General features: G+C 37.1%; 1 protein-coding gene across 11 annotated transcripts in view; it reads left to right on the top strand.

Annotated features, from left to right (window-relative positions):
• FAM13B (family with sequence similarity 13 member B) overlaps window positions 1-23927 on the top strand; it is a 71980-nt gene that overhangs the window by 11662 nt on the left and 36391 nt on the right. For 5 of the 11 annotated variants that reach the window (XM_045075463.1, XM_045075462.1, XM_045075465.1 and 2 more), the window contains 7 exons: window positions 4895-5043; window positions 6254-6445; window positions 7145-7357; window positions 8334-8511; window positions 8818-8959; window positions 12613-12708; window positions 15276-15436. In XM_045075463.1, coding sequence (XP_044931398.1) covers window positions 4983-5043; window positions 6254-6445; window positions 7145-7357; window positions 8334-8511; window positions 8818-8959; window positions 12613-12708; window positions 15276-15436 — 1043 coding nt within the window. In that variant the 5' untranslated portion in view covers window positions 4895-4982. Of the gene's footprint in view, window positions 1-3331; window positions 3352-4894; window positions 5062-6253; window positions 6446-7144; window positions 7358-8333; window positions 8512-8817; window positions 8960-12612; window positions 12709-15275; window positions 15437-23927 lie in introns of those variants that run through there. The other 6 variants (XM_045075466.1, XM_013052467.2, XM_045075468.1 and 3 more) reach the window with 3 other exon arrangements.

Here is a 23927-nt window from a genome sequence, read left to right on the forward strand (position 1 = left end):
GTTTTAGATATAAATCAGAAGCTCAGGGGACAGGGATTGCTTGAGTTTTTAATTAAAAACAACAACAACAAAAACATCACCATCATGGAAGCATTATGATACTAAGTATTTTTGCCTGTTTGTTTAGCTCGGTTTTGTTCATTTCCTAGAACCTGGCTTATATAAGAACTATAAATATTTATTAAATAGGATTTTCATTGTTTCTTTTTTTTCCCATTTTTGTATTATGTTAGTCACCATACAGTACATCATTAGTTTTTGATGTAGTGTTCCATGATTCATTGTTTCTGTATAATGCCCAGTGGTCCATGCAATCCGTGCCCTCCTTAATACCCATCACCAGGCTCACCTGTTCGTCCAACTGCCTCCTTTCTAAAATCTTCAGTTTGTTTCCTGAAGTCCATAGTCTCTCCTGGTTCATCTCCCACTCGATTTCTCCCCATTCATTTTCCCTTTCATTTTCCTAATGTCCTCCATGCTATTACTTATGTTCCACACATAAATGAAACAATATGATAACTGACATTCTCTGCTTGACTTACTCCACTTAGTGTAATCTCCAGTCCCATCCACGTTGATGCAAAAGCTGGGTATTCATCCTTCCTCATGGCTGAGTAATATTCTATTGTGTATGTGGACCACATCTTCTTATCCATTCATCTGTTGAAGGGCACTTTGGCCCTTTCCACAGTTTGGCTATTGTGGACATTGCTGCTATAAACATTAGGGTGCATGTGGCCCTAACCATCTGTATCTTTGGGTTAAATACCCAGTAGTTCAATTGACATGTGTATTAAGCACATAACCATCACTGTCATAGTTATGACATAGAACATTTCCATCACCCCAGGAAGTTCTCAGTGTTTTTTGGTTTTCTTTTCAGTGAAATGGATATAATGAAGGTATCTGCATCCATAGAATTGTTGTAAGGATAAAAGAATTAATACATTTATATTTTTCCTTTTAAAGATTTTGTTTATTTGACAGAGGAGAGGGAGATCACAAGTAGGCAGAGAGGCAGGCAGAGAGAGGAGGAAGCAGGCTCCGTGCTGAGCAGAGAGCCTATTCGGGACTCCATCCCAGGATCCTGAGATCATGACTTGAGCCAAAGGCAAAGGCCTAACCCACTTAGCCACCCAGGCACCCTGGAATTAATACACTTAAAGCCCTTAAGTGGCACCTGGGCGGCCCAGTTGGTTAAGTGTCTGCCTTCAGCTCAAGTCATGGTGTGAGGGTCCTGAGATCAAGGCCCATGTTTGGCTCTTCACTCAGTGGGGAGTTTGCTTCTCCCTTTCCCTCTGTGCTCGCTCTCATTTGTCTCAAATTTAAAAAAAAAAACAAACCTTTAAGAAAAAGAATAAAACACTTAAAATAGTTCCTGGCATATTGTGGGGTTTTTTTTGTTGTTGTTGTCTTTTTTTTTTTTTTTTTTAGGATTTTATTTATTTATTTTGAGAGAGAGAGAGCATGAGAAGGGGGCAGGTCAGAGGGAGAAGCAGACTTCCCACTGAGCTGGGAGCCATTTGTGGAACTTAATCCTGGCACTCCAGGATCATAACCCAAACTGAAGGCAGTTGCTTAACCCACTGAACTACCCAGGCGCCCAGTTCCTGGCATATTGTAAGAGCTCAGTTATTTGTCCATTGTATTGATGTTGTTATTGTACTTTTTTAAAAAAAGTCCCTCTCTACTAATTTTATTAGGTATTTAAAACTTAGAAGATTCTGTGCTAAGCCATATAAAAAAATGAAATCTTGCCATTTGCAACAACGTGGCTGGAACTAGATAGAGGGTATTAGGCTAAGCGAAATAAGTCAATCATAGAAAGACAATTATATGATCTTCCTGGTATGTGGAATTTAACAAAAAAGGCAGAGGGTCATAGGGGAATAGAGGAAAACATGAAATCAGAGAGGGAGACAAACTATAAGACACCCTTAATCTTAGGAATAAACAGGGTGGCTGGAGGGCAGGTGGGTGGGAGGTTGCAGTGATTGGGTGATGGACACTGGGAAGGTATGTGTTGTAATGAGCACTGGATATTAACATTAAGACTGTTGAATCACAGACCTGTACCCCTGAAACAAATAATATATTTATCTTAATTTAAAAAAGATTCTCTGCTATTAAGAAAGGTGTATGTTGCTATCATATATATGTATATGTAGGTAGAACTGAGTGGAATGTAGAAATACCTTGATCCTCAGCAGAACTCAAGTTGATAGCCTGGTATATGAAGTTATACTTTCCTGAATGTACCTGTCACCTGCCATTTTGAAAATTGGTATTTAGTCGCTTTTTTTTTTTTTTTTAATCATTCTTGCCTCATGATGTAAAATTCAAAATGAATCCTTACTTGATGTCAGTACCACTATAGGAGGCAATAGTCATTGGTATATAAAATGATTTTACTATTTTGGGAGTGCCTGGCTGCCTCAGTCAGTAGAGCATGTAACTCTTGATCTTGGGGTTGTGAGTTTGAGTCCGATGTTGGGGTGGGTATATTGTACTTAAAATTTTAAAAAATCTTAAAATGATTTTGCTGTTCTGATTTATAATAAATTGGTTATTTTGAAAGTCTGAACATTTATTCTCTTGTGTCAAGTCTTTTATTGATTAATGGCTTTCTTTCCACTTATTGATTCTGTTTGCTAAGACATTCATCAGATCTCTTTGGGACATTTTTCTATGGTACCTGATAATATTTTCCTTTGAGAACTGGATTTTGTAGTTTAGATGTCACATGAATTTTCTAGGGATTCCATGACAAATTACTATAAACAGGATAACTCTAAAGCAATAGATTTTTTTTTTCTCATGGATCTGGAAGCCAGAAGGCTAAAATCAAGGTGCGGGCAGGGTCATATTCCCTCTGAAGGTTCTGGGGAGGAATCTTCCTTTGCCTCTCCCAGCTTTTGGTGGCTCCTGATGTTTCTTGTCTTGTGACTGCATAACTCGCAGTTTCTCCCTCCATCTTCACATGGACTTCTTCCCCTCTTTATGTCTCTGTGTGTCCTGTATTCTGCTGATAAGGACACCTGTCATTGGATTTAGGACTCACCCTAAAACCAGGATTTTTTTTTTTTTTCCAGGATTTTTTTTTTTAAAGATTTCATTTATTTATTTGAGAGAGAGAGCCAGAGAGCACAAGCAGGGGGAGCATCAGAGAGGGAGGAGGAGAAGCAGGCTCCCACAGGGCAGGGAGCCCGACATGGGGCTTCATCCCAAGACCCTGGGATCATGACCTGAGCCAAAGGCAGAGGCCTAACCAACTGAGCCACCCAGGCGCCCTCAGGATGATTTCATCTTGAGATCCTTAACTAACTGCATATGCACAGACCCTATTTCCAAGTAAGTTCACATTTTGAAGTCCTGGATGAACACGAATTTTGGGGGGAACAATGTTGAACCCACTACAGATAGGAAGGGAATATTTACAGGGACAAGGAGTGGGGAACAAGATTAAATAATGTCAAAAACTACCTTGCATTTCACAGGAATATTATTTTGGGCCACTCTTCAGTCTAAATGCTTTTTGTACTCTGCTGATTCCTTGTTTCATTAACAAGGCACAGAAACATTGAGTACCCATTTTAATGATACACAGAACTTGACTCTAACAGAACTCTTCTAATGAGTGTTAATTTATTGTACATCAAGCAGATTCCCATTTTCTTTATGTTGTGAATGTATCAACCTGACTTAATGTAAGTTCATTAAACATTTTATCCCTGAAGTTAACCTCTCTAAAAGATCTTCCATAACTTAACTTTGAAGTTGTGTTTCAGATGAATAGGCTACATACATGTCTTAGCAGGCATTTCAAGATGTTTAGGAAGTAATCATCTACCGAAGATTTGTTGTGGGAATGTGGTTTTCCTTCCCCCCCATTTTTCATGTTCCTCCTGGAGGTGTATGTTACTAATAAGACATTTTTGAAAACGACACTGAATGATAATACTCTTCTGCTTTCCTGCACTCTCTTGAACAGAGTACTGTAGTGTAGTTTCCTGAGCTTATTAGAAGATTTCTTAAGTAGATTACTGGAATTCATAGAGGATGATGAAACAACAATTCACAGTTGAGACCAAATACTAAACACATTGCCAAACAAAACTCCTCTCTTCCCAGCCTATTTGCTGGTCTTTCAGTGTTAAATGCAAAGAAGAGAGAAAACTGGTTCTCTGTCTACTACCGTCCTGTATTATCTCAGTTACACAGCTGTATAAGTATTACTCTTACATAAAGGAAACCTAAGATTAGGTGAAGACATGGAAGTTGTTCAGGGTCATATGTTTAGGATGGTGGAGTCAATATTTGAATATTAGCTTTTCTTAAGTGCTTTTTTCCAACATATGCTATTGTTTCTCCAAACCAGAAAGCTCAGATAACTACAGTCTTGCTAAAAACAAAAAACAAACAAACAAAAAACGCTGCTATATACAAAGAAAAGAATGAAGTACATAAGTGCTTTTCCAAGCTTAAAATCATATCTTCAGTTCTTTGATCTGAAAAGGTTTTTGTGTTTTGTTCTGAGTATATGGGGACCCAGTGGAGGTGGGCGGGGTGTGTGTGTTCCAATGAAGGCTCCATTGAGGAAGATGGAATATTTGAGTGGTGTAATCTCTGAAGATCTGTACTGTTAAAGATTCTCCTCTGCAGTTCTTTTATTTGTTTTTACCAGAAAGATCCTTGCCCAGGTTGGCCACCATAATTTGAAACCTTGTGTAAGATTTTGCCTTTAGTAGGTTACAGACCAATTTTCAGGCAGAAGAATAGTGTTCAGTATAGTTACCCTCCTAAATAACTGGACTTCACTGCTTATTCTAGTTGCTTCTCATAGTAAGAGATGATTTGGGGAATGAAAAGAACTGTTTTTTTTTTTTTCTTATAGATTAACTGCTGAAGTACTGATCGAGTTCTGCGTTTCTTCAATGAGGAACTACAGGCTGATCTTCTGCCATAATCTCAAACAGCCATAAATGACAAAAGAATGCTTGCTCAGTGAGGGTAGCTGGTGCAGAAGCCATTTTTTAAACTTAGGTGTGTAAGTACTCAAAGGTAAGTTTTCAAAATGGTAACTCCTATGCTGTATAAATACAAAGAAATTTTGGAGTTGATCTACTGTTGCTGCTATTTGATTATTAACTTGAGGTTTTGTAGTTATTGCCTGGCCCCACATATGTTGAAGAATGGATCTTGCTTGTTGAAAGCTATATAAATTTATAGCATTTTTGCTTCCCCTAATTTCTTCAAGTTGAATGGATTGTTTCCTAGTCACATTGTGACACTCTTGATCAACTGGGTACAACTATTATGTAATTTATATAAAGATTATTTTTGCAAACTCTAGAATATTGAGTAGATTTATTATTTTGCTCTGTTCTTTCTTATGAGAAAGGAATGGTTTCTCTGATGTGATGAAAAAAAGCCCAGTTGGTGTCATTTCGTTCATTAACATCTTTTGAAAAAAGTTTTTCTTTTGAAAATACTCATTTCCCACATAAAGTAATAAATATTTTAGGAAACAAATTTTTCTTGGGATTACTTGTTGTCTGATGCTTCAGATATTTGAAACATTGTTTTCTCTCACTACAAAGTTAAGATAAATAACTTATTTCTTCTGAGTGAGATTGGCTATGGAAATTTTTCTTTGAAATAATGAATGAAACAGCAGGATTGATGAAAGAACATTCTCATTTGAAAGTTGATGTCTAGAACTGAAAAATATCCTTCATTTATAAAAACATTGTGGCTGCTCTGTCATGTCGAATAAGAGCTGGTTGGTCTTGTTCTTACTAGCCCATCATTGATGAAAAGTGATTATTAGCTCAATACTTTATAGAAAGTGATTCTCTCCTGTTTTGGGTGCTTATAAATTAAGAGGTTAGATGTGCTTCATACAGCACAGTACAAAAATGATTGGGTTTGGCTTTTTACCTGTGTCATTAAGCTTGGTCAGTAAAGGTCCTCTTGCCCCATAATTTGTCTTTGGGACATTAATGTCCTTTGTTAAGTTTAATGATAGATGTGCCATTGTTTGATAAATGCGCAAACTAGATGTAACAGAGAAAATGTTTGGATGATTGTGTTGAGCTTTATTTGTAGAATATCTTGTGGGCCTGAGAACTGGAACATATGTAATGATGAAAACAAATTCAGGTGTAAAGCATTTTTTGTAATGTATTTAATCATCTTGTCACCTGTTGATAATTAGTCTCTTTTTTTTGTTTGTTTGTCTTTCATTTGGCAGAAAAGACAGCTTTGATTTCTGGCTGCAAAAAAGATATGAGGAAGAGCTCCTCCCCTTCCTTGAGTAACTGCAACTCCGTTCTTGCTAACAAAATATTTGGAATTCCACTTGATGAGCTGCAGCAGGGAGGACATCCAGACAATGAGGTTCCGTTCATAGTCCGCCACGTTGTGGACTATATTGAGGAACATGGTATACATTTCCTTACCTTGAGGACTAGCCTTTGTTGAACAGTTTATCCCTTTTGACCTCAGATTTTTTTTTCTTTTCTTTTTTTCCACTATGGAAAGTCCAAAATATAGTAAGGAAAAATGGTAGAAATTTCTTTATGTAAAGTTATATACTTAGAAATGCCCAGCATATAGCATTGTTTAGTGGGGTGGTAATGGAATATTTTTAATGGAGGTGGAGTGGATAAAATAAATTATCCCTCAGGACAGAGATAGGATGTTCCTAAAATGTGTGATTTGAAGGTGTTTAGCCCTGTAGGGAGAGCCAAGGTTTTTTCAAAAGTGAGTATTTTGGCCATTAGTGGAACATAAGGAATAACACGGAAGACATCGGGAGATGGAGAGGAGGAGTGAGTGGGGAGAAATTGGAGGGGAGACAAACCATGAGAGACTGTGGACTCTGAGAAACAAACTGAGGGTTTTGTTTTGGAGGGGAGGGGTTTGGGGGTTGGGTGTGCCTAGTGATGGGTATTAAGGAGGGCACATATCGCCTGGAGCACTGGGTGTGGTGCATAAATAATGAATCTTGGAACACTGAAAAAAAAAATTAAGAAAAACCAACCAAACAAAAGTGAGTATTTTAAGTTGGTTGGAAAATGAATATATATGGCCAAGTAGTCGAAGTTGAAGCTTTTAAAATTTTTACTTTGAACTAATGTAGGAGGTCTGGAGCAACAAGGACTTTTTCAAGTCAATGGAAATGCTGAGACAGTGGAGTGGCTGCGGCAGAGATACGACAGCGGAGAAGAGGTGGACTTGGTTAAGGAAGCAGATGTTCCCTCAGCTATTAGTCTTCTTAGGTTTTTCCTTCAAGAACTCCCTGAACCTGTTATCCCTGGCAGTTTGCATATTCACTTGATGCAACTTTCTCAAGGTAGTATAATTTGATTCTTACCTATCAGTCATTTACCATTAATTTCGAAGTCTTTTTATCTTGTAGAAATCTTGACATGTAAACAGTAATTATAATAGTTCTGAGATTCATTTCTTATGTTCCCCTTTGGAGGACATATGCTCTTTGGGTCTGTATGGTCTAGTCAAGGGGATGGCAACTTCTTAGATCCCTGTAGTCCTGTTTACTTTTTATGACTGGTCTTAGGAAGCCTAAGCTACAGGGAGAGGAGGAGGAGAAGGAGAAGAAAAGGCAGGACAGAAGAACATGGAATAGGTTGGGAAAGAAGAGAAATACATATAAAGTGGTATGTGTGGCATAATATCCAATAATAGTGTTGTTCCTTAGTGGTGATGTTGCTGTAGGATACTCTTTATCCCTGGTTTGATAGAACGTCTTAGCAAAAACCAGAAGACAGCTTTGATTCCGGGTTCAGAATATATCTGTAGTTTGTTCTTGGACTCCTGCCTGAAGGAAATAAAATATCAATTTGGACATCAGACTTCAAGCCAAGTAAAGAAAAAAAAAGGCTGATTTGTATTTGTTGGGTTAGGTTTTCCGTGGTGTGGGTTAAATCTTTGTTCACTCATAGTTGTTGACTTGCATTGGCCAGTGCATTTTGACTTCTTAGGGTTGGCATTGCTTTGGAAATATAGGTACAGTCATGCAAGAGACAGTATGATGAGAATTAAACAAACATAGAGAATTTGGGCCAATGAGTAATAGGTGAGGAAAACAACGTTCAGCAATTGAGGGGTTGAATTCCTTCTCCAACTCTTCTCTTTCCCTTAATAAGTGAAATGTGAAGCTCTAAGCCATTTGGCCTCTGGTAGAGGAAGTGAAGAGGTTTTGAATTGTTAATAGTAAAAAGGTGATGTGGGTGGAGTAATGTGAACCTGGCAAAAAATCTGAGTTTTGCTTTTACTTCATTAAAAAAACCTGTCATTATGTTTTATAGATTATAATAATGAAGATGAATTTGGAAGAAAGTTGAGGTTCCTTTTACAGCAGCTTCCACCTGTTAATTACAGTTTGTTAAAGTTTCTGTGTAGATTTTTAGCCAATGTAGCATCACATCATGAAGAAATTTGGTCTGCAAACTCTTTGGCTGCTGTCTTTGGTCCAGATGTCTTCCAGTAAGTTTTTCCACAAATTTTTATGTAATCAAAAAAAAATTGAATTTGTGAAATAGAGTCATTATACTACCTGCCAAAGATCATAGGTTGCCTGGTGAACCATTATTTTTTATAGTAGATCTGATTAACCCTCCGAGCATTTCTGTGAAGAGGGTACAAATTAGGTAGGCTTTACAGATGGGAAAACTGAGGCACAGAATGATGATATAAATTGCTCAGGTTTATAAAGTGACTCATTGGTTGTCTTCTAATTTTACCTGTATTTGATTTAAGGACTTTCAGTTCAATTTAGACTTTTATTCTTAGCATTTACACAGATGTGGAAGATCTGAAAGAGCAAGAAATAGTGAGCAGGATAATGGCTGGACTTCTGGAAAATTACTATGAGTTTTTTGAGAATGAAGAGGAAGATTTCTCATCTAATGATTTAAGTTCAATTACTGAACAGGTGAGAATATTTTAAAATACTCTTCTTGGAGGGAGAATTTTTAAAGAATATGCTCTGAAGGGCTTGCATAAACTCAGGTGGAGTTTTAAAGTACTGAACAAAGCAGTTCACTTGGTTATTATATGTAGTCATGGGTGACACATCCATGTAATGTATGAATATGGTATTTTTTCTTAAGTTCTCAATTTGAGTTTTTATTACTTTTTATAAGGTATTGAAAGCAGAATTTATGTTAGTTTGTGGGGTTTGTGTGTTTTTCTTCTAACTTAAGCATTGTTTATTTTATAAGAATGGGTGGTGTTTTTTTGCTTTTGCAAAGAAACTTTGCACAGAAGAATGTAGGCAAAGGGTGAGAAGTAGAAGGTAGAGGGATAGATTAAATACAAAGTTCACGCAAACTTGTGAAAATAGGAAGTTTTTCTTGATGAAAGTCACAGGTCAGTAGAGCAGTGCAGTCGTTTTCATTATCGGGAAGCTCACGGCAGTTTTTTAACTTTTGTGACTTTGGAAAATTAACATTCATTTCTTTGGCTGCATTATATTTTGTTCTGCTGTACCTTGATGGTTGAGTTAGTATAAGAACCTGGTTACTTTCTCCTTCATGAAATGAGAATATTGATGCACAATAAATTTTTTAGTGTAAAAAATTTATTTGATAAATTTATTGTAAGGCCACATTAATTCATACTTTTCATGTTTAGAATTTATAATTTAGGTCTATGTAGAGGTTTTTCTTTTGCACTTAACTGAAATAATTTGTCAAACTTTTATTAGGTTAAAGTCTGTGAAGTTACTTATATTTTGGGCCTGCGGTGTGGTTGCTCTTCTTAGAGTAAATCATTCACCTGGTTAAAATAAAATACACAGTAAAATTTCTTGGTTTACCCAAATCCACTCCTTTGCCCCCACGTTGGTTTTCTATGTATTTTTTTCCAGAGTTTCATTATGCAGATATAAGTAAGTATTTGCTTAGTTTTTTAAACAGGAAAGTAGCATAGTGTACACACTGTTCTGCATCTTTTTTTCTTTTTTTAAAGTCCGTTAACGTATATTGGGAGTCTTAACTGGAATAGAGAGAGCATATTCTTTTGTTTTTACTGCATAGATCCCTATTGTATGGATGCAGTGTTATGATTTATTTGATTTCTTGTTCTTGATCTCCACTTGAAAAGGTAATAGTATGCCCCATTTTTTCAGAAGAGTCCTGATTTATATCTCTTTATGTAATTATTAGTAGCTCCCCTTATCACTCGCATATGTATCCAGGTTTTGATGATTGATTATGTGGTAATTATTTATTGATGCACATTGGGTGGATCTCTTCATTTGCTTTTAGATTAGGAAGCAGCAACTCTTGAAAGGTAGTTTATCATACAGATTTTCATTAGTTCTTATAGGTCTTGGTTCTGATAATATGAATTTCGAAGTTTTATTTTCTGGGTAGCCCATCTTTTGTTTAAGAGTTTCTGTACTAGGGACGCCTGGGTGGCTCAGTTGGTTAAGCAGCTGCCTTCGGCTCAGGTCATGATCCCAGCGTCCTGGGATCGAGTCCCGCATCGGGCTCCTTGCTGCGCAGGGAGCCTGCTTCTCCCTCTGACTCTGCCTGCCACTCTGTCTGCCTGTGCTCGCTCTCGCTTGCTCTCGCTCGCTCTCTCTCTGACAAATAAATAAATAAAATCTTAAAAAAAAAAAAAGAGTTTCTGTACTGTTGGGGACTTTTCTGGATAAGTCTTTCTAATATTTGGAGTCGAGACCTTCTTTAGTTTTTCCATGTTTTCTTCCTGTAAGCATTTATATCGTCTGATTTTCACTCCCTCTTTCCCTTCCTCCCTTTTTCTTTTCCTTCCCCACCCCACCTTTGTCTTTTTATTCAGGTATCAGGAACTTTTAAGGAAACAGTAACAAGACAAATTGCAGTTTGTAATGTGTTAAACTGAGGATGAAAACAGTGTGCATGTGTATACCCAAGCGGATAGAATTTGTAGCCAGAATCAGTGATCCATATTTTTTGAACTGCTGTCGTATACAGCTCCTGACTTAAAAACTTGGTTAGAATAAAGAAGTAACACATCTCTTCAGAATCATTCTTGCTTTATAGAAAACGACAAGAAGGCAAGGAGATTTTCCTTAAACCATTAATGTCTTTTGATGCCCATAAGAAATCCCATCTTTGGGGAATTATGTGTCACTTCTTTCCCTTTTAGTTGAGGGGTGCCTGGCTAGCTCATTTGGTAGAACATATGACTCTTGATCTTGGGGTTGTAAATTCAAGCCCCCTAAGTTGAGCATAGAAATTACTTAAAAAAAAAAAAAAACTTTAAAAAAAGAAATTATGTTTTAGTTTAGTGATTTATTTAGTTAAAATTAATGGCTGCTCAAAATGAAATAATGTGCATACGTTTGTGTTACTCATTTTCTACATATCTAAGATGATTTGATTCGTAAGACAATAATGATGCAGATATGCCCTACTACTTACTTATATCTTGATGACTCTGAAGTCTTCAGGGTATGCCTTGACTATATTTTATGTTGTGTAATTCTCTGATGGACAGTGGAATAACTCACATGTAATGCATTTGTGTTTTTATATTTCTTTAAGCACTAAAAAATGTTAAGAAAACTTAACATTAAAACTTAAAACTTAACATTGTTAAAACTTAACATTGTGCTTTACATTAAATAGATTAGTGGTTAATTAACACCAGGACATAGTGTTGAATTCTGCAAATTTGCTCATGGGTAGAAAAGAGTATATTAGGGGTCACTGGGTGGCTCAGTGAGTTGAGTCCAGTTTTTGATTTCGGCTCAGGTCTGGATCTCAGGGTCATGAGATCGAGTCCCATGTTGGGCTCTGTGCTCATTGTAAAGTCTATGTGTACCTATCCCTTTGCTTCTCCCACTGCTTTTGCCCTCTTTCTCAAATAAATAAATAAAATCGTGAAAAAAAAAGAGGATGTTAGTATATTGAGTAGAATGTACTCAATAAATGGGAGTAGTGCTGTGAGTTGGAGGAGACAGGGATGTATATTTAATATTTTGGCCCATGTTGCTAGTTACCCGAATCTGGTTTCTTACCCATTTTAATCACCATTTCTGAACTATAAGTAGGTTACAGTAGTAGAGCAGATACCTTTCAGATACCTGAAAGCTTGCTTTCTTTAAAGCAGTTCTGATAACTTCAATTTGACTTGTGAGGCTGAAGTGATAGATATTGAGTGAAAGTAAAAGTTCCTCAAACTTAGCACATTTTGGTTGTATTTTCAAATTGACCTAATTTAGTTTAAATCCTCATATTTAAATCCCCTAATTTCTTATCCCCATATTTAAAGATATGGGTAGATCTGGCCCATCCCTGATTATTTTTCTTCTGATTTTGATATTTGAAGGAAGTGAAGTTAATCTAGGACTCTGTTCTGTTGGAATTTCATCCCACTAATGCAAGTATTTTGCTGCTAGAGCCTTTTCAAGGTGGTAGATATTTCTATTAATAGTGTGAGAGAGATGACTGGCGATGATGAATAGGGAGTGTTTGAGAAATGACCCAGAGTTGGTGGACAGGTTTTTTGTATGGGATCCCTACATGAATGCAAATTCAGTAGAGTGGTTTGAAGATGTAGGTGATAATTATGTTTCTTTATACATTTGAGAAGGCAGGTAGCAGCGTTCTCCACAAGCTGGAGTCTGGAGAGCAGGCATTTCACGAGGCCCTAGAGAAGGGAATTACAGCAGTCAAAGAAAGAAGAGATGTAAGTATGGATGAGGATTTTCCATAAGTAGAGTGAGTGGTTTTCCATGAGTGGAGTTGAGGCAGTTGCATATGTAGGGCAGGTTCGGAATAATTTAGGAATAGATAGAGCACTGATAAGTAGAAGGTCAGGCTGACAAGGAGAGGATTGAGAATTTTTAAAGTATGGGGTGAGAGAGGGCATTTTTAAGTTTTTAATACTTATTCTTACCCAAACTAATTTAGTCATTTCTTACTATAGGAAGTTATATTTGGAGGCCTGGGAGATGGGGGGAGAGGGGAAGAAAATCCCATTAGGTTACTTTTCGTATTGTATCTTACTGAATGATTATTGGTGAAAATACTGAACAATGTCAGTTGGTTTACATAAAGCTTTTTGAATTGAATATAATGTATTCAAAGTAATTGAGTATAAGGTATTTGTAATTCCTAAGAGCTCTTGACTGTAGGTATAAACTAGTTTTTAAAACATCTACTGTAGCATGTTAAAATAGCAGTACCTCTCTGCTGAAAATTTGTGGAATGAATAAATATTTATTCTCAGTTTAAATAGCCATCTTAAATAAAAATTTTTTTAATATACTATTTTGGTGCCCAAACCTTTATTGATCAGCCACAGTAATTCCCATTTAATGCCTCTGAAAACAGTATTTTCTTGCCATTTTTTTTTTCCTGCTTGAGTTACCAGGTAGATGTTAAATATATTCTTGAATTTCATTAATTTATTAAATACATCTGGGGAAAATGAAGGTTATTTTCCATGTGATTCCATTTAAAAACTGATTTATCATATGAAATTTTGACCTTTGTATATAAATTTTACCGTTCAGTTAATAATCACTTACTGATTTTTAGTATTTTCATCATTGTTCAACATGATGGGGGTAGACGAGGGTTAGCATTTAGAAGCAGAGCAAATTTAGCTGAATTTGCTGCATATGCTTTATATATATGAAGTAAATGGTTCACAAGTTGAGGTCTTTAAGTATTATTGTTAGTAATGAATTTTTAGTGACCCAGATGACTAGTGACCTTGAGAGCTCCTGCTTTAGTTTGGTGGCAAATACTGTCTGTCTGTCTCAAAAAAGAAGTGATGTTACATGTAGAAACTAGGCTCTACACTATATTGAAATAACAATTCCAGTTACAATGATAGCTATTATTTATTGCTTAGTATGTATAGACACTGTAGAAGAGTTTGCATATATTACTTAATCCTTTCAACTAGCCTTGTAGGTAGTATGTATAGCATCTCCATTTTATTCATAGGCTTGGAGAAGTAAGTTGAGGGATAGTTAAGGGCACAGTAGGAATGTGAAATATATATCTTTCTGCCTTCCGAGTTTGGCTTTTAAGTACTTACTGTGTTATACTTGAAAGCAGGCAGTCTATACTTGTTGATTACAAGTGTGCTAGAATGCCACGGAGAAATTACCTATCTTCTGGTTAAAGTTTACTTTCTGAGGGTATTCTCGTAACTGTGTTTTGACTGTTGGGAGAGAGTACCTTTCTTACACACAGTGGTAAATTTATTTTAGGTATTTCCAGTGCATTTGGCTAGAATGGATAAAGGTATACTTTTACTGCTCAGTGTTTTCAATAACTAGTATTAAATTATAAAAGATGTTAAGATATTTTATGGCTAGCTCTTCTTTGGGATAGCTTGACAAGTTATTTCTCATTTGGAAATATTTTGTGGGGGTTTTCCTTTTTCGATACTGTCTTTTTATTAGAATGATTGTTTACTTACGTAGCCAGTTTGATAATGGAAGACATTTTATAGCCCCTGCCAGAAAGAAAATTATAGCTTTGAGTTGTGTTTACTGGCCAAAACAATGAGTTCCCCCTTATAAGGTCCAGTCTCTTCATGAAAAATTCCATCTGAATCATTTAGAAGTTAGCTGACCTTTTCTTTTCTTCTTTCTTCTTTTTTTTTTAAATTTGACAGAGATCACAAGTAGGTGGAAAGGCAGTCAGAGAGAGAGGAAGGGAAGGAGGCTCCCTGCTGAGCAGAGAGCCGATGCAGGGCTCAATCCCAGGACCCTGAGATCATGACCTGAGCCTAAGGCAGAGGCTTTAACCCACTGAGCCACACCGGTGCCCCTAGCTGACATTTTCTAAAACATAGTTAACGCCTTAAGGCAAAATTTCTCTGCCCTTTTCCAGCACTTATACTATATTAAAATCATTTGCTAAATGCACCTGGAAATTGGAGAGGTTAGTTGGAAGTCTTTATAACTATTCAGTCTATAAAACTGATTGGTTAGGAAATGAAGATTAATGTTAACTAACTGCAGTGTGCAGGGTTTTCATTGTTTACATTCTTACTCATATTTCTAGTGATACACTAAGGTAATCATAAGTTTGTTCTTTAAAGTGTTAAGTTTGGTTTGCGGTTTTCTTCTAATATGGGAGAGTGGCTTTTGCTTAGTCTGTTAGGAAAATTGGTCCTGGGAAATGAAGTAAAAAATGAGTTGTGTTAAAATTTTCTTAGAATAGTGTATCTTAGATAATGTCGGTTAACAGTTATATTAAATTTTGATTTTCAATTTCCTCTTATTTATATAGGTTAATGAACTTTCTGAGGAAGAAGAGGAAGATGAAAAGCTGGAACATATAGAAGAACTTCCAGAAGAGGGTGCAGAAAAATCAAGTGACATGGCAGAGGTGGTACAATTAAGGATGACTGAGAACATCCTGGAACCAAGTAGTGTTACAGCATCAACAAGGTAGTATTTCAGTTGAAAGAACTTCAGCTTTTGAACATTTTATTCTAGATGTAGATTCACTGAAGCACTGAATCATGCAAATTCTAGCACTGTGTGAAAGATTAGTTTGTGTATGGAGGCATTTTTGTAGCTCAGTCAGTTAAGCATCTGCCTTCGGCTCAGGTTATGATCCCGGGGTCCTGAGATGGAGCCCTGCATTGGGCTCCCTGCTCAGTGGGAAGGCTGCTGCTCTCTCTCTCTCTGTTGCACTCCCCCTGCTCATGCATGCGCTTGCTCTCTCTTTCTCTCGCTTGCTTACTCTCTCTCAAATCTTAAAAAAAAAAAAAAAAGAAGATTGATGTGTGTATAAAAAAGAGCAAAGAGAAAATTTTAAGCAAACCTGCTAAGAAACTTTCAAGTATTAGCCTTTATATTTCTCTCCCCACCCTTTTTAAAAAGATTTTATGTATTTGAGAGAGACAGGGTGAGAGAGCACAAGCGGTGGGGAGCACAGCAGGGGGAGAGGGAGAAGCTGATTTCTCACTGAGCAGGAGCTTGACATGAGGCTTGATCGTAGGACCCCAAGATCATGACCCGAGCCTGAGGCAGACAGACGCTCAACCAACTGAGCCACCCAGGTGCCCCTAGTATTTAGACTTCTTTTTCAAAAGAAAACCTCTTACATTTATTCTTAAAGTTTGTTTTTATATTTTTAGTATGTTTTAGTTGAGTTGGGTGAAATTTAGGAACCTTTGGAAATGGAATGATAGAGTGGTTGAATTGACTTGTATTTCCAACTTCTGGGCTAGAACTAGGTTGTTAGGCTGTAAGGAGAGAACTCTGATACATTAAGATAGTTCTTCCCAATCTTTTCATGTAGGAAGGGGTAATATTCACATGGCATACTGTGTAAACTTCATAAATGTGGTAGGGTGGAGGCACTGTCTTAGTGCATAGGTGGAGTCATTGGATACACTGTTTAGGAAGCTTTATTTATTAAGATTTTATTTATTTGTCAGAGAGCAAGCAAGTGCACGAGCAGTGGGGGAGCAGCAGGTAGAGGTTTTGGATGATTGATTGCATGGAAGTTAAAAAAAAAAAATACATTCTTTGATTGCCCACCATGGATGAAAGAAAAATAGGGAAAAATAGCCCTAGAATGCACAAGTCCTAGCATATAGGGAGCTATGTATAAATTTGTTTTATGGAATTAGTGGATACTGGAGATTGAACTTTCAGTAGCTTTTAATGTTCTATTTTTTTGTTTTTCTGAGAGGTAGTTCATGAACATAGTATTAGGTATCTGCTCTATTTCTTTTCACAAATAGCTGTGGGAAAATATGTTAGACCCTAGGGAAATAAACCTTTAGTGGTGGTTTAAAATAGCCATTCTCACACTTCTTGTTTTCAAATGTTACATTCTTAAAAAATATTGACTCCAAATAATTATTGTTAGTGTTGATTATACTGATGGGCATTTACCATGTTGTAAATTAAAAACAGCATGTTTGAGGCACTGGAAGTGTTTCTTTGTGGAGTTGTAGTTGGGAAGATGCTTATGTACAGCTATTTATGACTTAAGAGGTTTTTGTTTTTATGTGTTTTTTTTTCTTTGTTTTACCTAATAGTTTTTTGTTTTTTTTGTTTTTTTTTTTTTTAAAGATTTTATTTATTTATTTGACAGAGAGAAATCACAAGCAGGCAGAGAGGCAGGCAGAGAGAGAGGAGGAAGCAGGCTCCCTGCTGAGCAGAGAGCCCGATGCGGGCCTCGATCCCAGGACCCTGAGATCATGACCTGAGCCGAAGGCAGCGGCCTAACCCACTGAGCCACCCAGGCGCCCTACCTAATAGTTTTTTGACTGATAAATTCCTCCTCCTTTGTTAGTTTTAGATCAGCAGTTCTCAGACTTGATCTTATAACCCCCTAACACACTTAAAAATTATTTAGGACCCGAAGAACTTTTCTTTTCGTTGGTTGTAATTATTGGTATTAACTATATTAGGAATTAAAACTGATAAATTTATATATATTTATAAAGTAGCAATAAACCTATTACATGTTAATGTAAAATTTTTATTTTTTATTTTTATTTTTTAAAAATTTTATTTATTCATTTGAGATAGAGACAGAGCACAAGCAGGGGTAGAAGCGAGGGAGAGGGAGAAGGAGACTCCCTGCTGAGTTGGGAGCTGGACATGGGTCTTAGTCCCAGGACCTGGAGATCACGACCTGAGCTGAAGGCAGACCTTAACCATGTGAGGCACGCAAGTGCCCCCTTAATGTAAAATTTTAAAATGTAACTGTGTTTTCCAGAATCTCCAAAAATCTTTTTAGTGAAAAATTTTTTAGTGGCTTGTTTTCTATTTTTACAGATATAAGTGTCTTTAATGTCTGGCTTAGTAGATGACTGCTGAATTCTTGCATTTTCCTCTATATTGCATTTCTTGTGTTTGTTATTTTGGTTAAAGTATGTGAAGAAAATTTGCCATCACACCAGTATGTAGTTAGAAATAGAATATTCGTAGCCTTTTCAGGTAATTGTGTGTCCATTCTTCTTTGATAATAGACCAAAACATTGAGTAGCAGCTTCTTCAAAGGTATTTGTATTATGAAACTTGAAACCATATCTGTGTTTTTTTTCAGCTCTGATCTTTTGGTCTGTCTTGTGCTGTGATTATTTTATTTATGCTTGATTTTGTAACTTTTGGTATGTTGGGCATTTAGAAAATGCAGCTTAAGGGAGTTAATTCAACTCTTCCAAATGATGATACATTTTGTTACATAATATCAACAGTTCACATTCTTGAATATGACCATTGATTATATCAAAAGTGTCTTTTAAGTACTGGGACATTAATGAGTTCATGGTAAAAATAAAGGTTTTCCACAATTCAGATTTTTGCTGAAAACTCAAATTTTTTTTTTAAAGATTTTTTCTTTATTTATCTGACAGAGATCACAAGTAGGCAGAGAGGCAGGCAGAGAGAGAGGAGGAAGCAGGCTACCTGCAGAGCGGAAAGCCCGATGTGGGGCTCGATCCCAGGACCCTGGGATCATGACCTGAGCCAAAGGCAGAGGCTTAACCCACTCAAATTTTATCAGTACTGTTACTTGCTTTTCTTGAAGTCTCAGTCTTACCCATTTTTGAGAAGATGTCTGCCACATATTCAGGTTGGAATAACCATAGTTTGTCAGCCTATTTCTTGACTGAAAATGGTGTTCTGTGATAAAACTTGAGCTCACAATTCAGACAAGATAGGCATTGAACTGCATTATGCGGCAGAAGTGTTTTATGTGTGCTTCCCATTTTGTGACACCAAATATTAAATGAAGTGTACTCAGAGCTGAGATAAAACTAATAATTTTTACTGCTTCTTCATCAAGGACTAGTCTTCTATTAAAAAAAATTACAAGTAGGTGGTGGCAAAGAATGCAGTGGCCATGGTACAGTCTTATACGATTTACCTGAATTTATGCTAAGACCTCAGCATTTTTTTGGCCATTGATTTTGTAGCATCATGCAAATGTCAGCACAGTGAAAAAGGCAAATACTATGAAAATAGCTTTGGTCTTTTGGTTCACAGACCATCCTTTGACAACTGGTGGTTTAAATGTGTAGCAGTGGTGTTGATTGTTCTGTTCATTCATTCTTCCTCCTCTCCGTCTCTTTTCATTTCTTTCTTTTTTTCTCTCTTAAGATTTTGTTTGAGAGAGAAAGAGTACACTTGCCTGTGCACAAGTGAGGGGCAGAGGAAGAGGGAGAAGCGGGCTCCCCATTGAGCAGGGAACCCCAATGAAGGTCTCGATCCCAGGATCCTGAGATCCTGACCTGAGCCAAAGGCAGATATTTAACCGACTGAGCCATTGAGGCACCCCAACATCTGTTATTTCTTTGTATTGTTTGCTGTTAGTCGTATTTTGTAACAGTTTACCTGACAGCAGAGAGGAAAAAATGGTGGGGTTTAGGTTTAAGTAGCTTAGGGTACACAAAAAGCATCAGTCTTATCCATGAGGTCCATGGAAATCTCAAGATCAGTTTCAAAGTGCCTTTAGAAAGCATAAAATGTGCTTTCTATCCACATATTTATCTGTTATTTAGTATATGTGCTGCCGAAGCGAGCACTATTTATCTGTTATTTAGCTTTGCTATTTAACTATACAGATTTTAGGGGAATTTTTACTTTTAAAAAACATTTTTTAAAAGATTTTTAAAAAGATTATTTTATTATTTATTATTAATTAGAGAGAGAAAGCATGAAGTGGGGGGAGGGGTAGATGGAAGAGGGACAGGCAGAATCTCTGCTAACCAGGGAGCCCAGTGTGGAACTTGATCTCAGGACCCTGGGATCATGACCCAAGTGGACAGGAGAGGCTCTAACCCACTAAGCCACCCAGGATCCCCTAAATTTTTTTTTTTTAAGATTTTATTTATTTGATAGAGATCACAAGTAGGCAGAAAGGCAGGCAGAAAGAGAGGGGGAGGCAGGCTCCCTGCTGAGCAGAGAGCCTGATGTGGGGCTCGATCCCAGGACCCTGAGATCATGACCTGAGCCAAAGGCAGAGGCTTTAACCCACAGAGCCACCCAGGCGCTCCAAGCACCCCTACCTGTAAAATATTTAAAGACAGGTGGGAGAGTTCTGAATAAGTTCTTAACTTTTTTTTTTTTTTTTTAAATTTTTGCCTCATAATCTTTTACGTAAGCTTCAGGTTTAGGCAGATTTTAATTTATGCTCATGTTTACAGAAGTACATAGCAAAAAGTTAATTGGCATTATTATAGACTTCATTTATAGTTGTCCCTCCCCCCACTTTTTTTTGAGAGAGAAAGAGAGCATGCACAGATGTGCATGTGTGAGTTGTGGATTGGGGAGCAAAGGGAGAGAGAATCTCTAGCAAGTTCCACACCCAGAGGAACCTGACTTGGGGCTTAATCCCATGACCCCATGGCCCCAAGATCATCACCTGAGCTGAAATCAAAAGTGGGATAGTTAACTGACGGAGTCCTCCAGACATCCCTACAGTTGTGCTTTTAATGCCTTGCTAAAACTTGGGATTTAGAAATGGAAATTTCAATATTTTTTTATGGGCTGTGGTGGGCTTCTTCTTCTTTTTTTTTTTTTTTAAAGATTTTATTTGGGAGAGAGAAGGAGCAGTTGGGTGGGGCAGAGGGAGAGAGAGAGAGAGAATGTGAATGAGAGGCAGACTCCCCACTGAGCAGGAATCCTTATGCGGGGCTCCATCCCAGGATCCAGAGATCATAACCTGAGTGGAAGGCAGACGCTTAATAAACTGAGCCACCCAGGCACCCTGGTAGGACTTCATTTTTGTGAGTTCATTGGTTACTGGTGGTTCTTTTTGATACAGAAAAGATGATGTAGTGATTGAGGAAGAGCTCTGACTTTAGGGTTTTGAGATTAGTCTCTCCAACTTCATTCTGTGGATGCCTTATTGCTAAGGAAATGCGCCTTTACTGGACTACAGATGGGTGAAAAAAGTAGTCATAACTCTTTCCCTTTTCTTCCATCCATTGAATCAGATAGTTTGCAGAATATTCATTTGGCAGATTTTTATCAATTCACCGTGTTTTCATTAGTTGGGTTCCACTTAAGTGAAAGAGAATGTATTTTGGTGAAGTATCAGATACATTGGGTGGAAAAGAGTAGAATTTATGCTCTGGTTCATAAGAAAGGTTTATTAAAGTGAAATTTCCTTTAAAGTACCAGAGCATAATACATATTGATAGTTTCTCTTCTCTTCCCCATGCCCTATAAATGATGTATTTAATATTTTTATTATTATTATTTTTTTGGTGGTCAGCAAAGCAAAGTTTATTGATTGATAGAATACAAAACTTCCAAAGAGGAGGGGGCCCCAAGAGGGTTGCCTGCATTTAATATTTTAAAGACTTGTAGTTGTTACAACTTAACTGACAGAAATAGTAAGGAATTTCTTTCTTTTTATTCTTGTCATAGGTAGAGGATATTCCCAAGTTGTTGGGGAAAGTGAAGAAAGGGTTTTTGCTTTTGGCTTGAAAGAGATATGTGATTTTTGTTTGTTTGTTTTTTACATAAATTTGCTTTTTGAAATTACCATTTTTTTAAGATGATAATTTTGGTGTGGTTTTGGCATAAATTATATGGAAATCATCCAAACTTTAGATTAGAAAAATTTAACACTAGAGTTTTTCCAAATATGGAAAATAAATGAACAGTTGTGGTACTGTACCTATTATACATCTGTTTTATCAGTTTCATAACTTATTCTTGAATAGTATAGTTTCATAACATATCCTTGAATAGTATAGTATGACTAATGAAAACAAACAGATTGGTTTTTCTGCTTTAAATTGGATTAGGCTGAAATATTCTTATAAAAGTTACATTCTTATAGAAGTTCTACCCATATTCAAAATTTCATGCCCTTTTCCTGTGTCCTGCAAAGTTGCGCAGACTTGGGAAGAAATTTGCGGTTTCTGGATGAGGTCTTTCCTTGTCAGTAGTGACCTCATGTTGCAGCCTGCTTCCATTTAGACTACAGCTCTAATAATTGCTCAGCAGTTTTTATAAGCCCATCACCATCCTTCATGGTGTTTGAAGTCTCTCTATCTGCTGTTATTTGTTGGAAGATGCATTGGATTCATAATGGCTTGCAGAGCTCTGTTGCACACGTAAAATGATCTGTATCAGATTTAATTGAAGCAGACTTGCAGTACTGTTACTGAAGTGTTACTTGTAACATCAAATAGTTGTCATTGGGAGATTGAAATAATAGAATTTCCCTATGATTACTGTATTTGAATTACAAAATCTTACAATTGGAATAAATGGCTGCAAGATTGATTTTATGTAATGTTCTCAAGAAGATTATGTGATGGTAGGCAGAATTAAAAGTAGAATTAACAGAAGGGAGAAAAGGTCAGAGAATGACTATAAACTTTAAACATTATACTTGACTGAGGACTTTAAAATATGCATGACCCTTGTAATTTATTGTTGGTTCTCTTAGTCTGTCTTCTTCCAGGGGGGTTTAGTGAAAACAGTTAGCATAAACATGGTCTTTATGGCATCTGTCTATGTAGTATGTAAGTAATTTGACCTTAAATTTGTCAGCAACTGTTTTTCTTTTTTTTATTTGACAGAGATCACAAGTAGGTAGAGAGGCAGGCAGAGGGAGAGGGGGAAGCAGGCTCCCTGCTGAGCAGAGAGCCTGATGTGGGACTTGATCCCGGGACCCTGAGACCATGACCTGAGCCGAAGGCAGAGGCTGAACCACTGTGCCACCCAGGTGCCCCAGAAGTGGGGTTAAAGCCTCTGCCTTCAGCTTGGGTCATGATCCCAGGGTCCTGGGATCGAGCCCCGCATTGGGCTCTCTGCTCAGAGGGGAGCCTGCTTCACCCACTTCTCTCTGCGTGCCTCTCTGCCTACTTGTGATATCTGTCAAGTTAAAAAAAAAAAAAAAAAAAAACCACAGTCAAGACAGACTATTTCCATCACCCAACAGTTGGGCCCCAGACTGCCAGTGATCTGCTTTCTGTCATTGTATAGATAAGTTTAGCCTGTTTTACAATTTCATGTAAATGGAATCTCCTACAGTAGGTAGTCTTTTGTGTCTGGCATCTCTGCTTGGCATAAGTTTGAGATGCATGTTGTTGCATGTTTCAGATGTTTGAGCCATTTATTTTAAAAATATTTATTTATTTTTAAAATTTTGTTTATTTATTTGACAGAGCACAAGCACAGGGAACAGCAGAGGGAGAGGGAGAGGCAGGCTCTTGGCTGATAAGGGCCCGTTGTGGGGCATGATCCAGTACCCTGCTTAAGCAACTGAGCCACCCAGGCGCCTCTTTGCGCCTTTTATTTAAAAAAATACTGAGCGTATTCTATTGTAAGGGATGTCCCACACCTTGTGTCTGCTTTCACCTGTTTGGATTGATACCTTTGTTTGGCTGTTGTGAATAAAGCCTCTGTGTTTGTGCAAGTCTTCCAGTGGAATTACGCTTTCACTTCTTTTGAGTAAATACCCAGGAGTACAATCGCTGACTTATTTGCTAGGTTTTTTAGGGAAGTGCTAAACTGGTTTCCAAAGTGATTGGGACATTTTAAATTTCCAGCGTCAGTATAGGAAAGTTCTAGTTGCTTCACATCCCTATCTTACCAGCACTTTGATTTTACTTTTAAACATTTTAGTGGTATCCACATCTTATTGTGGGTTTCAGTTAAACTTTTAACTCTGGTAAAAATGAGAATGTTATCTATATTTTCATAGTTATAAGTAGATACCGTGGTGCAGAATTTGCTAAGGAAGGCCTATTAATGGTACAGTGAATGAAGTAGTATGATTTTAGTATCGATTTTGCCTTTTTTGTAACTTGAGTAGTAGCATATTGCTTTTACTTCTGGGAAGGAATACAGAGTATGCATTGAGCCCTTATACTATCCTAGATGAGGTTGTTTTGTTGAGGGTAATAGTCTACATTTTCCCTTGAGCCCTGGAATATAGGTCAGTGTTTCT

Source organism: Mustela putorius, unplaced genomic scaffold (assembly GCF_011764305.1).
Source record: "Mustela putorius furo isolate JIRA1106 unplaced genomic scaffold, ASM1176430v1.1 tig00000145_pilon_pilon_pilon, whole genome shotgun sequence".
Classification (NCBI taxonomy): domain Eukaryota; kingdom Metazoa; phylum Chordata; class Mammalia; order Carnivora; family Mustelidae; genus Mustela; species Mustela putorius.